Source organism: Scatophagus argus, chromosome 6, assembly GCF_020382885.2.
Source record: "Scatophagus argus isolate fScaArg1 chromosome 6, fScaArg1.pri, whole genome shotgun sequence".
Taxonomy (NCBI): Eukaryota; Metazoa; Chordata; class Actinopteri; family Scatophagidae; genus Scatophagus; species Scatophagus argus.
The window spans coordinates 8,740,642-8,756,016 of NC_058498.1; the positions used below are offsets into that span (position 1 = coordinate 8,740,642).

Here is a 15,375-nt window from a genome sequence, read left to right on the forward strand (position 1 = left end):
CAGAATAATCAAAATAACGTATATAAGTTATTGGCATCACTACTGTAGCCTTACAGTAATAAAAGTGGATATTTAAAAGACAACACAAACACAATGAAAAGACTATTACAACGACCACTCCATTATTTCCCACTCCTCTCCATCTCCCTGCTGTATGTCGATCTCTCCGTCTTTAATAAGTACACACGCAAACGCAACATAACGCAGAAAGTAGGCTTTTTCCTCCCGCAGGCCCCCGCATTCCTCAACGGCCACTTAACCTTTTGTTTTCCGTCACGCACTGTAGACCTCCGAATGCGCGCCCTGCCTGCCCCTCTCACCGCACTCACCTGCGTGTCTTTGACCACCTGCACGGGAGTTTTCACTGTTGTGCGCACGCGTCTCCCTCTCGCGCACGTTGCTTTAAAGAAGGAATTTTCCGGCGAAGCAGCTGCTGATATCTGAGGAAGGCTGTCAGCGCGCTCCTCTCTCACTGAGTTGGCCTGAATGGAGTAGCTTACCAGTGGTGAGTCGTAAATTTAAAAATGCATATCTAATATTTTTTTAATCTCTATGAGTCGCTTCCTGAAGGGTAGAACACTCATCATAACTAAACATCAGCAGCTCATGTGAGCATCTTTCCGGTCAAGCTCAGCTTTTGTAACACACACCGGCAGTAAAAAATGTGATGGTGGTCTTAGTTTATGGTATGGCACATAATATATAAGCAAGCAGTGTGACAGGGAAAGCTAGTCATTGTTTTAGGAGACACCACCTGCAGTGCCAGAGTCAGATGTTTTATGCGTCCATTCACTCCAAGCTCCTCCAGGTTTTAAGCTGTGGTAAAAATATGAGGTTACTTTGTGTTTCGGTTCTGAACAGAACCACAAGTGTTTGATCAAGCTGCCTGTACTGTTGTTTTAGCGATAAAAGATTAAATCTTAAAGATTTTCCCCGTGGCAGGAAGCAGCAGATTTGAATGGAAGTGAGAAATGTCATAATAGGAGATCTTTCACTTTTCCTTCCTTTTTGCATAATTAATTAAATGTTTTTTCTTTATGTTAGTTTTCGCTTCTCTGTGTGTCTTTCCCACATGCAAGTAAATAAGACATTTTGGGATCTTTCTCATAAGTAGCTACTGAGTGGATGCAAATTAAAAGTGCCATGTAAAATTTTTGACCAGTGGTAGCAGTAGCGAGCAATTTTTATGTTTTTATGATTATGATGGTAATGTTTTTACATGTGGCTTTTGTTTTTCTCAATGCAGAAAACTGCTTGCAAACAGGGCTGTAAACAACATATACTCAAGATATTTTTTTAAAAAACTGACTTTACAAATGTCGGTTGTTTTATTATCGGTTAACATCGGTTGTTTTATTATCACTAATTGACTCTAATTCTCTCAGACAGATCCACCAAACATCTGGATCCGACTACAAGGCAGAGATCATCAAAGTAAAATAATGGAAGTTCAGTCTGCCCGTGAACCAGCAGGCTTCGTCCTGGCTGACTATGCAGTCTTTGCCGCCATGTTGTTCGTATCTGTGGCCATTGGACTCTTCCAGGCTCTGAAGAAGAGCTCGGGGGAGGCCACTGCCGATGACTTCTTTACTGGGGGTCGGAGCATGCCAGCAGTGCCTGTTGGACTATCACTCTGTGCCAGTTTTATGTCAGCAGTCCAGGTTCTGGGTGTTCCTTCTGAGGCCTCCCGCTATGGCTTTAAATTCCTCTACATGTGCCTTGGACAAAGCATCAACACCTTGCTGACAGCTTATCTCTTCCTGCCAGTTTTTTTTCGACTGGGCATCACCAGCACCAATCAGGTTAAAATGGGCTACCAATTATTACCACAGTTTGTTTCTTCTTCTTCTTCTTATTATTATTATTATTGTTGTTATTAGATTTAAAAAAAAAATTATTTTGTCAAAACATAGTGTAAAAAGAGGATCCGGATTTCTCCGGCCCAGGGCTGAAATGCACCTGTGAGTTATTAAACATGATGAATGTAAGAGGTGAGGAAGGATGAGTAATGTGTGCAGAGATACTCTCTGCTGGGATCTAATTCCAGCTGCCTGTCTGTCACAGTATCTGAAGATGAGGTTCGGTAGAGAGATGCAGCTGTTGGGGAGTATCCAGTTTCTTGTTGCAACGGTAAGACACACGCTGCTGTGTTCTCTGACATTGTGTTTTGTTAAAGTGACGTATTCAGTTATCGCTTTCTCGCAGTTGTAAAGGTGCAAATATTTGCTTGGTTCTCACACCCAGCCTCGTTTTGCCAAGTTTATTCTGGGCAAGGAGTTCTTTAATTTACACAAGACGAGCAATATCTCTAAAACGTTTAGTCCCGTGACTATCACTGTTGTTTTCTTTTTCTCAGCTGCTTTACACAGGAATTGTAATCTACGCACCTGCTTTGATCCTCAACCAAGGTAGGAGAGAACACCTGATTCCCCTCCGTTTGTTTTCATTCATTTGGCATTTTGGCAGTAATTCCAACAATTCTTTGATACACTATATAGACAAAAGTATCCAGACAAACCTCTTTGTGGGGCTGTTCAGGGGTTGGGCTCAGGCCCTTACTTCCAGTGAAAGGAAATCTTAATGCTTCATCATACCAGGACATTTTGGACAATGCTATGCTTCCAACTTTGTGGCAACAGTTTGTTGAAGGCCCTTTTCTATTCCAGCGTGACTGTGCCCCAGTGAACAAAGCAAAGTCCATAAAGACATAGTTGGATGAGTTTGGTGGAGGAGAAGTTGACTGGCCCACACAGAATCCTGACCTCAACCCCATCCAAAACCTTTGGGATGGACTGGAACAGATATTGCCAGGCCTTTAGGTCCAACATCAGTGCCTGGCCTTGCTATTATTTAAAGGGGCAAAAATTCCTACAGAACGACTCCAAAATCTTGTGGAAAACCTTCCGATAAAAGTTAACAGAGAAGCTGTTATGGCTACAATGGATGGACCAACTCCATATTAACATCTATGTATTAAGAATATGATGTCATTAAAGTCCCTGTTGGTGCAATGGACAGGTTTCCCAATACTTTTGTCCATATAGTGTATTTGGCCCCTCACAAACAATGTATGACTTTCTTCATGGACAGACAACTGTATCACCCGATACAATTGTATTTCTAGTCAGAGTGTTCCTTTCCATCACACCAACACCTTGTTGCATACAAGGATACAACGACAAAGTCCAGATTGTTAAATTCTGGCACATATTTGAAAAGTATCCTCATAAACCAGGCTGCTGATTGTTAGATTGCATAATGTCTTGTGTTATGCTCTTAGTAGTACTGGATTTTCACCATGGATACGATGTTCTTAGCAAACAACCACACCAAAGCAATGTTTAACCTCATGATTGCTTAAAAACACAGTGAGAAAGCAATTTTTAAGCTGGTACCCAATGCATTTTGCTTTGTTTTCAAGCAAAGGCTACACTCCACATTCTTAAATATAAACCATTCAAAGTGTGGTTCCAGAGTTTCAAAATAAGGTGTTAAATTAAAGGGATATTCCTTGTGAACAGCACTGGAAGAACATTTGTTTCTCTTTTTAATTTCAGCTACTGGACTCAATTTATGGGCGTCCCTGTTTTCTACTGGGATAATCTGCACTCTGTACACCACACTGGTAAGGATTTTTTTTTTTTTTTTCAAAAATCTCATCAAACTAGCACAGTGCTTAGGGTATGGCACTCTTAACCCTCATAATAATAATAATAATAGTAACTTTATTTTAAAAGCACCTTTCAAAAACCAGGTTTCCAAAATGCTTAACAATCATTAAATACAAAACCGACAAACTGTATTTGAATAGAAGACAATAAACAAAATATAAATAGACAGATTGTGAAGAGGGTTCAAGAATTAAATTAAAAAACAAAAACAAAACATCAACATATTTAACAACAAAGGTCAAGAATAAATGACTGTAAGAAACAACCATCAGAGAAAAATGTTATTCCTCCTCAAAGCATTATCAGTTAAGTAATTATTTTAAAAAACTGATTATTATTATTTTAGGAAAGTTACAGCTTTTAATTCACATGAACTGAGGCTTGTATCCCAAGTACAATCTACTTGTATGCTCATCTAACATCATTTGATTTTGATATATAATTAAATTAACCTTTATTTGTGTTATATTTATATTGTGAAACCAGCCGGGGTCACCTCACCTATGGAGAAAAATGAAAACAAACCCACAGAAAAGTTAACTCCTTCTCTGAGTGGCCAAGTCCTGGATGTTCACAGCAGCAGCAGCAGTTTCCTTCCAGTAATAGTTATTGCTGCTCGGTGAATGACTTACTATTTTAGAATCTTATCCTGTAGAACAGAACATGATCATTTAATTTGATACTTATTAGGAAATTATGTATTGTATTGCATGTATTGTATGAGCAGTTACAGCAAGTGTTGAGGGGTTAAAGATTATCATCTCTCGCTTCTCACTATGGCAACAAGCTACTCTTTGATTGTGACAGCACATCATACAAGCACACCACGACCTTTACTTAGTGATTTGTGTGTGACTTATTGTAATTCACAGATGTATTCAGTTTAGTATTACATTTTTTTGCTACCTTTCCAGTATTTCATCATGACTGATTTTGATAGATTTTTGCAGCTCAGTCCTATTATATATATTTCAAGACTGTAAGGCAAATATTCAAAAGGGTTATGACATTAGTTATCTTGGAAGGACCATATTTTTAGCTGTAATATTATGCTCATCTGGCTTAATGAAGTAAACAGAAAAAGCTATTGGGAAAAAAACATTCCCAATGTGATATGACCTGTGAACGTACTGTTACGCCCAGACCAGACTCAAAAGTATAAATTTAAACTAGTGGTTTTGTAAAAGTTTCAGATATTATGGAGTGTTTTCCTGTCCCTTCCATATTCTGTAACAGGGTGGCATGAAAGCTGTCATCTGGACTGATGTGTTCCAGATTTGTGTCATGTTGATCGGCTTTGTGGCCATTTTCATCCACGGCACAGTTCTGGTTGGTGGTCCTGCAGTGGTACTGGAGATCGCCAAGAATGGATCACGCATTAATTTCAATGAGTAACAGCACTGTTTTTGCTCACTCTGTAACATATTATCACAGTCCTGCCTTAGCAATCAAGCACATTTTGTTGATGATGATGCAGCAATTAAAGGTTATTTCAAGCTGATAGTGGTTGAACAAAAATCTACCGGTTGTTACTTGTATTGTTGACTTACTGTTTCAAATTTTATGAAACAGTTGAACAAGGAAACAGAGTTTTGACAAAAGCCGTCGTAACAGGAGGTCCACTTCCCAGTTTTTGCTTAAGACTTTTGTTGCTTCCATGAGATGCTATCAGTAGTTTGAAAGTAAAATCTAGAAAGTGGACCTGGAGATAAAAAATTTTTGTTTTATTTGTCAAACTATAGTTTGAGCTTCTGAAATTTCTGACAAGATCATGACCACATTCAAATATAGTGAATTCTGGACCATGTGTCATAATGGAAAGAGCTTGCAAACAGTGGAATGTCCCTGATTTGTTCCTCAATGTTTTTCTCCAGCTTTGACGTCGACCCCCGGCAGCGCTATACATTCTGGAGCCTGTCTGTCGGAGGTGCATTGGTTTGGCTGTCCATGTACGGGGTAAACCAAGCTCAAGTCCAGCGCTATATCTCCTGCAGAACAGAAAGGGAGGCCCAGTGGTGGGTGGCTGGTTTGTCATTCATGTAAAGCTTTGGCACTTTGAAAATCTACTGTATCAGGTGTTTAGAGCAGCAGTTCAACAGCTTTTGTAAATAGAATTTTAGTTTATAGATTGTATGAAAGAGACAAGCATCTATAAAGAGTCATTTTTAGTCTTGGTAAGACATAATCCCTGCACCTGAGAGTAAGAGGCAAGTTTTAATATATCTCCTCAATAAAACCATGAAGATGTAGATCCCTACTCAAGCTACTGACTCTCTTTCAAAAATGAAGTCAGAGAAATTAGGTCTTCATATTAGAGACCTCAGAAATGTTTTTCACCAATGCAGTTTAACACTCCATAACCTAGGGCTTAATCTCATAACCTGATATTCAAGTTTATAGCACTTGCCAAAAAAGAATCCAGTTCTCAGCAGGTGCCAGCACAACCCTGTCATTGTCTCAAAACAGCACCCAGCTAAGCTAACAACATTGGACTAGGACAGCTGCTCCAGGGAAGGTTTGAATTGACATTATGGTGTTCAAATATTTGATGATATAGCTAAAAATCAAAATGGGATACGAAATGTTGACACACATTCAGATGACACCAATATTACAATATCATCATGAGAGATGTTATTACTAGCATGTTTGGACAGAAGGTGGAATATTTGATATCCAGTGTTGAAGTGCAGGGTTTCAGTGTTTACACAGGTTCACATGTTAGCATGTTGTTTGTTTTAGATTGACATTACTTCTTATTTTGTATCCCTTATTTTCCTCTGTGATATAGTGGAAACACAGAGGTATAAACTGTAACCACGGGTTCTTTGGTTTGCAGGGCGCTGTTTGTGAACCAAGTGGGTCTGTGCCTGATTGTGACGAGTGCAGCAACCTGCGGAATCGTCATGTTCGCTTATTACATCAACTGTGATCCGCTGAAATCTGGGAGGATTTCTGCCCCTGATCTGGTACTCAGATAATACTGATATTGATCCATGACTAGAGCATATATTACTCTGTAAGGTTCAAATAATAAGCTATTGTCAATATGATGACAAGCAGGTACATAACCAGTACTGCACCTGTCTTTGATTAAATTGACTGTTTTCATTCCTGGATTTCTATTGAAGGTCCTAAGATTCTGTTTGCGAAACAGTCCATCCATTATCCATCACTTGAAGTGAAGTGAACACATTCATGAAGTATGAATGTGTTACTTCAGTCCTCAAATGTTAACTTTAGTTGCTAACGATGCCAACGCTTTGATATAACTGGGTCAACAGTGCTGGGAGCTGAAGTGCGTTTTATGAATCATGACAAAGATTAAAGAGTCATCTTTTGTTGGTTGGTGATTTAAGACTGTGAGAAAATTTACAAAATCAACAACTTTGTTCAATCTGCTGTAAGTGCTTTATTTTTCAAACTGATGTTTACTTTCCCAATAATTCCCCATCTCTCTCTCGTCTGATGAAGTACATGCCGTACTTCGTGTTGGACATATTCAGAAGTCACCCTGGCTTTCCAGGCCTTTTCCTTGCCTGTGCATACAGCGGGACTCTGAGGTATTTTAATCTTAATTCCTTGAAACTAAACTCACCACAGGGAACCAGTGGGGCAAAGTGAACTCAAAGCATTTGCTTTTTTTAGTCATGTCAGATCCATTTATTTCTCATTATTATGTGTACTGAAGTTTAATTTTGAGGTACTTGAATGTTTATGCATTCTTCTTCTTATGGAAGATTTTGCTTGTGTGTTTTTTACATTTATTGATACTTTTACTTCTGTAAACAATACTTTCTGATGTCACAGGGAACATCCCATTAAAGCCATGATACGCAGAATTTTAAATTTTTGCAGCATTTAGTGGTCGTACCGAAAATACAGACAAATTTTCATGTTGCTGTCTTACTGATGATATTTGGTACAGGATCATAATTAAGTACACATTTGAGCATTCTTTTCTCTTTAATGGACATGATAGTCAAAGGATCAGTTGAAAGTACAAAGAATAATAGTGTGTGAACATGGCCAGTGAGCTGCCATGTTAGGATGACTGGTGACCACGTGTTTCTCACAGCACGGCCTCCACGAGTATCAATGCAATGGCTGCAGTAACAGTGGAGGATCTGCTCCGCCCTCATCTGCTCCACATGACCCAGAAGAAACTGGTGCTCATTTCCAAAGGACTGTGTAGGTTGATTCTCACCAAAACTATCCAATTAGTGTATTTATTCTTAAAACAATAAAGGAAACAAAGATATAACGCTGAAAGCTGTCGCTCAGTTGAGACAGGCACAAACTGTACAACATAAATCACATTTTTGGAACATTTTATCACTTTTTGTATTTCACATTGACATGTGAGATAATGCTACTTCCTGTTTATTCTGGGAGCCAGCTGAACGCAAATGGTACCATTTTCACAGTTCATTATTTTAACATGAATTGTTTCCCCCTAGCATTGCTGTATGGAGTTAGCTGTATGACCATAGCTGCTCTCTCTTCCTTCCTGGACTGGGGAGTGCTTCAGGTAAAATCGTTATTATTTATTTGTTGGCAATAACAATTAGGCAAGCTTCATACAGCTGAAGAGCCACTTTGGTTAAGATATTTAATCTCAATGACCTCTGGACCTGTTTGTGCCATAATAAAGTCTCAGGGGTATTTGGGTGCTTTTCTAGATCTGCTTTTGTCTTTTCTGTTCAGGGCTCGTTCACCGTCATGGGTGTGGTCAGCGGTCCATTACTGGGAGTGTTCATCTTGGGGATGTTTGTCTCTGCAACAAACAAACTGGTGAGAGATTTGTCTTGTGCTGTCCCCTTCACTGTAGAATTTTGTTTTGTTTTGTTTTTGGTTTCAAAACTTCACCTTTTAATCAAACTGGACAAGATGCCACCTCTCTTCTACTGCGAAGTCAACAGTGATGGAGCTATAATGTGGCAGCAAAAACAATTAAAGCTCCCAATATTGACTATCTTACAAATCAGTAGTATGAACATGTTATAGATGTTGAATTGCATTCAAACTTGTCTTAAAAATGTTTTTAAAACTCTTAAATATAACTTGTTGCATCCTGGGAAAACATTACATTCCGTGAGAAATCCAAACAGGTTTTTTGTCTATCAAGGAAGTTTCATATTTTACATGTTAGCCATGATATCTGTTGTTTAATCTCTGTGTACTGTTCATTTATTTCCTGTCACCTTCTAAAACCAAACAAAACCATTTAAAATCATTAACTCAACACCTTCATCCAAAACCTTGAGACACGTTTCACACACACAGTACCATTTTCACAGTTGGTACCGTTTGAATGAAGTGGGAGACTGGATGTAAATATCACCACACACACACACACACACACACACACACACACACACACACACACACACACACACACAGTTATCTTCCTGCTAAGCAATCATTTTTTTCCACCCTGGCACACAAAACAGACCTCAAACAAGTTTCATGTCAAAGACCAATTGAAATGCTGTATCTCATTTGCCTCAAATTGTTAAAAGTCATACATGGTCTTTCAGGGGGCGTTCTTAGGAATATTTGCGGGCTTCTGTGTCTCTCTGTGGCTGGCTGTTGGTTCAACTTTTTATCCACCCAGCGAGGAGACCATGGGTGTCTTGCCCAGCTACACAGGCAAGTGTGGACCCATCAGCAACATCACCCAGGACAGCAGCCCTGTTCAGGACCAACACTCCATCCTCACCCCGCTTCGCCCCAATAACCTGGGGTCAGTGAGTTCAGCAAGACCTGCGCTGAAACACAACTGCTTTTTCCCCCCATGTAGTTTACATTGGTTAAACATAATCAGTTCTGGAATAACAGTTTATCTGTACTATAATAAATACCAGTCAAATTAAGAAGATAAATTAATATCCAGTAATGTGGTATTTAGCCTAGATTTTGTAATCTTTGTAAATTTACACATTGATAATGTCAGTTAAAATTACAAACACAACATTGATTCAAGTCAAGGTGAAGTCAAGGTGTGCTGCTATTGTTTTAAGTTGAAGTGCTCCAGTGACCCACATACATGGGTTGGCTTATGGCTTGTTGCAAAGGTACTGTAGCCACTGTTCCTGTTGGAGTAAGTTTACATATATTAACCAACCACAAGTGCCCGCAAGGTCAAATGATAGACCGACTATATGAATAGATTTTCATATTTAGAACATTATACAGGGCTGCCACATGAGTGTGAGACTCGTGTAGACCTAATTAACACTTTTAATACACGTTCATTTTCTCATGGCGAAAACAAATTCATTCATAACATTTATGGTAGAGCACACACATACCTTAAGCTAGACTTGTGTTTCAAATGTTAAATCAATCAAATATATGATATGAGGGCGTAGCCTTTCCAAAATTCCGTTTTGGGGCCTTAATTACAAGGCCACCACCCGGCTGATTGGGTGCACATGTCTTGGGAACCACTTGTTCATTATTTTCCATTATTGGATATTTATTATTATTGGACAACATTTCATGTTTCTGGCTTACTCCAAACAGTTCAGTCCAGACATAGAAATTGAAACATGTTACAGCACTTAAACTTTTTTTCTGAAACTAGGGGCCTGCAAAACTTCTACTCCATGTCCTACCTCTATTTCGGAGCCATGGCAACTAGTTCGGTGGTGATAGTTGGGATGGTCGTGAGCTATGCAACAGGTAATAAGATGAAGAAATGAGATAGACAAGAAAACTGCTGACACATGATGACATGTTATTCAGATCCTCTGTTTTAATTTAAGCCAATAAACTGCACTGAGTTGCCAGTATTTTAAAAGTAACAACCTAAACTCCAGGCAATGCAGCACTATTGCAGTACAATAAAAGCTAGTCGTTATATTATATCAGAAAGGTGTGATTCAGCTTGGTGATGATTTAGTGCATCGTACTATAACACTGTGTCTCTCCACACTCAGGACCAACAGAGAGGAATCATATCAAAGAGGGTTTGTTATGGTGGGATCTGAACAAAAATAAAGTGGAGCTTCCATTAGAGCACAGAGTAAGTACTATATCACCAGCTTGATTTTGGTTACCTTTGTTTTGTTTCTGTAGATGCAGAAATGTAAGCGAAATGAAGTAGGAGACTGGATGAAGTAAATATCACCAAAGATTATCTGTTTATTATCTTCAGTTAGGTAACACACTGGACATTTGGGTTTACATTTTCTGCATGGAGTGTGCATGTTTTCATCATTTAGTGTGGATTTCTCTTCACACTACAACACATGCATCTCAGGTGGTCCCGAGACTCTTAATGAAGGGTTTTGTTCCAAAGTGCAATGTGCCTAAGACTCCAGCCCCCTTATTGTTGTCAGTCAATCATTTTGGAGCAGATTTCTAATTACACTGCACCCATACATTTTAATGTGTTGGCTGACTGTGTTTGTTTTAGGATTCGAACAGCAGGATGTTTCCCTGCTTTTGCATGTTGCATGCTGAAATAAAACATGTTCTCACTCCTCAAATACAACAGATTAGTTTATCATCATAAAACCTTCAGATGACAGTCTAAATAGCCTCCAAGCACGGAGCCTATCCCAGCTAACAAAGGACTGGTCACCAGTCAATCGCAGGGCCGACACACTTCTAGGGGCAATGTAGAGTAGCCAGTTAACCTAATGTGCATGTTTTTGGGATGGTGGGAGGAAGCTGGAGTACCCGGAGAAAACCCACACAGGCACAGGGAGAAAAAGCAAACTCCACACAGAAGAGCCTAGACCAGGATTCAAATCTGGAATCCTTTTGCTATGAGGCAACAGTGCTAACCACTGCACCACTGTGCATATTATAGGTAATATTGGAAAACTGCAATCGTCAGACATTGCAACATTTTACTTGACAATCACCTGACAAATGAGACTTTAGTGTACCCAAACACTGTCATTTGCGTCATCCCCCCCCACCACCACACCTCAGTCTTTTGGCCCAACTAAAAAGGCAGTCTTCCAAGGAGTAATGGTGAATTTGGAAGTGATGTGAAAAAGATTCAGGCAAATATTACTGAAAAAGCTCACTCAGAGACACAACTCTCATATTAGAGTGCAGTAATAAAACTACTTATTTCTTATTGAGTGCTGCCCCCTCCTGGTGAGTCTAGGTAGCCATCAACATAACTGTGCGCAAACACATAGCTAGCTTAACCCTGAGAAATCTGCGCTAAAAATGTCAATGTTAAAATGGATAAACACATTTTATTCCATGGACACAGTGTACCTGACTACTGGACAAGGGACCAAGTTAACTATTTCTGCAAAACAAATGGCTCATTGTGAAAGATAAAAAACTTTAATGCCAGATTTTCACATCATTTGAATTTTTGGGTGTACACTGTGGACAAGGCCTGAAACTACTGAGTGAATGGGCTGAGTGGGTGGTGACGCATTTCAGCTATGACAACAACAACTAAGCCTCACAAAACAGATCAGTGAATCCCAAGAATCACTTTCCAAATGTAATGTTATTGTTTATTTCAAACAAGACATAGACACACAAAGCAGATGATTACTTGAATGTTCTGAATTTCATTCTGTGGCTGTAACTGAGCCTGTAGCTGGAAGAGTTAAGTCAAACAGAAAATAAGCCACAAAAAAACATGCAGATGGGAAGGCAGGAGCATTTACCTGCAACCCCAGGCAGCTCAATTTCGCCACAGGCTGTGCAACCTGCCCAGCCTCATTCTGTGCCTCATTCGGCCTCACGAAGGTTGGCCGAAAAGTCAACACACTGATAGTGATAATTATGGAAAAAGTTTGTATTGGCTATGACACACAGACTGCGATGCTTCAACACCACACTGGAACAGTGATGTCACGCCTCCGATTGGAAGTCCATGGAGGCAAGCAAACACAATTGTCAGCGTCGTACAGTGCAACCGGCCTTCATATGGCTTTTGTGGCATTGTGTCAGGGCCAGCCCAAGAAGTGGGCCAGTACCACTGAGACTGCGACACATGAGGCGTCTGCAGCTCCCGCTTGCCAGCTTACATTTGGATGCCAAGAGGCCCAAATGGCACTTGAAAACAAGCTTTGTTATCTTGAGATAACACAAAAATTGACTTATGATCTTGAGATAACAGCATTAAAAAACTGACTTGGCCTACATTCCTTCTAGGCATCCATTTTTAGTCACAATAGCCCTTTATGGCATAATGAACAGGATTAGCATTAGCTATTTGAAAACCTCACCCTCTAACACACCGATTGGCAGTATATCTCCTTGCACCACACTTTTTCCCCTCCTTCTCCACTTGTGTGATTGTTTTCGGTTGAAAGCATGCTTTAGGTATGAGTACAATGTAGGCAGAAATGGTAGGTATGCATGTAGCATCAAAAGAACTCTAGAAGGCTTAACCCCACAACAGCTACAATCTCACCGTTGGTCAAACTTAAGCTTTTGAAATAAAAATCATGCACACAGAGTGTGCACAGGGGTATTATTGTGCAGTGTGCGTCTTTCACTGCATGTTTCGTTGCTTTAATTTCATTGCTCTGTTTTTGCAGAGAAACGAAAGGACAAGGCAAGATAAACCGCAGCTTGTGCCTTTGAGGGAACTACACAAAGAAGACACAAAAGAAAAAGGAGAACCAATAGATGCTGGAAATGTTCAATCCCCACTCAGAGTTTAGGTGTTGGGCAACTAAAAGATTTTATCCCAAATAGCACTGATGGCAGTGGAATTTTCTCTCTAGTCGTACATACCAATTTTGGACTAGTCTAAAGTAGTAGTTTAGGAAATAAGTGTTGCAATGAACAGGGAAAAAAAAATCCTTTCCCGGATTCTGAAAACTTCTGTGTCTTTTGGGGTTCTGAGTCTGCCCCATATTTAAAGCTATATTTAGGTAAAACAAACGACTATTTCAAAAATCTATCTCTAAAAGTGTGATTGAAGGCCTTTATAATTGTGCCAAAGAACGTATAGACTGTAATCAAATACTCTGCGGTGTTATCTGAATTCCTTTAATGTTGAAAGCATCTTTCATCAGGACATTCATTTTGGTATGTCCCATATCTGTAGCGATGCCCACCTGCACTTCAGCCAGTGTTAAAGGAAATGTGAGCCGTGTGCTCATTTCCACTCATTTTCTTGTTCCCTTGTTTCTTACGCTTCATGTCTTTCCCTTTTGTTAACTAAAACTTCCTCTTAAAGGGACAGTAAGGAGACATGATGAGATCCTTCACGTAAATATCTTCACAGAGACATTCTCAACAACTAGTTATTATTCATCCAGTCCACCCACAACTGGCATCAGATGATTCAAACTAATTTACCATTAACATCAGTGTTATATGTGAACAAAATCCACTACTAAATCCTGGACTGGATTCAAAACAGCAGGGAAACATGAAAATATCCTCTGTTAAGAACAGTTTTTTAATGGCACTTTGTGGATAAATAATGTTTCCTTGAGCTTGACTCTGATTGCTGCTATTCATACACGTCAGATAAGCCACTGGTTGGCTCCAGTTTCATTGGAGGAACATTAAAATTAGAAAGAACACAATCTAATCTCATAAAACATAAAAACATAAAAGTTTATTTCATGAGCAGTAAAACAACTTTGCTATTCATAGTAAGCATAATAAATTGGCTTTATGACTTTTTTCTACTTGTGCTACAGTTTCAGTGTTTTAGCACTGATCTATAAGTTATGTATTATACTTCATAATGCACAACTTATAACAACATTGATTAATATATATTCATCATTACAAGTCTTTCTCCCTGTAACTACATGCATGTTTAACATACCCAGTGAAACGGAAACTGGCTGTTATCACCATAAATCATAAATTGTAAATCATTTCCTGTGCATCTTGTACTTTTTGCTCACAGCAAGTCGGCGGCAGATTCTGAGTAACGATACCCAGCTGAAATGTCACTTGCTGACTCCCCAAATGCCTGTGGAGGCTTTGGGCACACCTCAACAAGTAGCCAATTCAAATTATGGCAAAGTGTAGGTTCAGGTTTGTTATCAGTAGAGGAGGATCAGTACTGCAGCAGCACTGAGTTCATACTTAAGTTAAAGTACTGATGCCACTGAAAAGACAAGTTTTGGTGACATGTTTTGCATTCAAAGCTTAAATAAAAGCCTGTGAGTGTTACTGGGAGGATAAACTTTTAGTATAAACGAATATGTGTAAATATAACTTAAATATTTTTGCGGCTCTCTAACATTTTGAAGATTTTAGTTTATCCTTTTGTAAATGTGGTACCGTACAGATTTTAAGTGAAACAAAATACAACCAAAAATAAAGTGCACACTTGATAAACTTTACTGTGAGTAGAAGAACGTACAGTAGGCTGTGGAAAGAACTTTTTTTTAAAACCTAGGTGTTTTTCTACACATATCTATAAATTTATATTGTGTCATATAAGAAAATAACAATACTTCTATTTGAGTAGAACGACACTTTGTACCAGTATCACATCTTCATTCAGTTCCAGTTCTCATTTTCAGGGACTAAGAAATTATGGGAGTAAGAAAGCGTGGTTGTGACCAGTCTGGTTCCATATGTCGTGTTAAAGTATATTAGGGTGTATACTGACACCTGGTGATGACTGAGTGTCAATTCAGGTGTACACACACATGGATGACACACATCCGTTATGGCTGCCACTCAGATACACGAGACCAAGGAGTCCAGAAACACTTCGCATCACATGAGTCATTTA

At 39.2% G+C, this 15,375-nt stretch overlaps 1 protein-coding gene across 1 annotated transcript; it reads left to right on the forward strand.

The window, feature by feature from the left end:
• The first annotated feature begins 299 nt into the window (after window positions 1–299).
• On the forward strand, window positions 300–14,958 carry slc5a5 (solute carrier family 5 member 5). The gene is made up of 16 exons (XM_046392211.1): window positions 300–505; window positions 1,386–1,802; window positions 2,065–2,130; window positions 2,357–2,408; window positions 3,558–3,625; window positions 4,908–5,062; window positions 5,546–5,686; window positions 6,511–6,640; window positions 7,146–7,234; window positions 7,750–7,862; window positions 8,132–8,202; window positions 8,379–8,465; window positions 9,212–9,417; window positions 10,261–10,358; window positions 10,616–10,701; window positions 13,202–14,958. The coding sequence occupies exons 2-16, from the start codon at window positions 1,443–1,445 to the stop codon at window positions 13,325–13,327; spliced, it is 1,848 nt and encodes a 615-aa protein (XP_046248167.1). The 5' UTR covers window positions 300–505; window positions 1,386–1,442; the 3' UTR covers window positions 13,328–14,958.
• Window positions 14,959–15,375: the final 417 nt, after the last annotated feature.

Bases quoted from the DNA above. Each gene is read 5' to 3' on its own strand.
- slc5a5 (XM_046392211.1), top strand. From the start codon at position 1,443: ATGGAAGTTCAGTCTGCCCGTGAACCAGCAGGCTTCGTCCTGGCTGAC. The intron at 8,203-8,378 runs GTAAAATCGTTA...TTTTCTGTTCAG, and splicing joins TGGACTGGGGAGTGCTTCAG to GGCTCGTTCACCGTCATGGG. The intron at 8,466-9,211 runs GTGAGAGATTTG...ATGGTCTTTCAG, and splicing joins TCTCTGCAACAAACAAACTG to GGGGCGTTCTTAGGAATATT.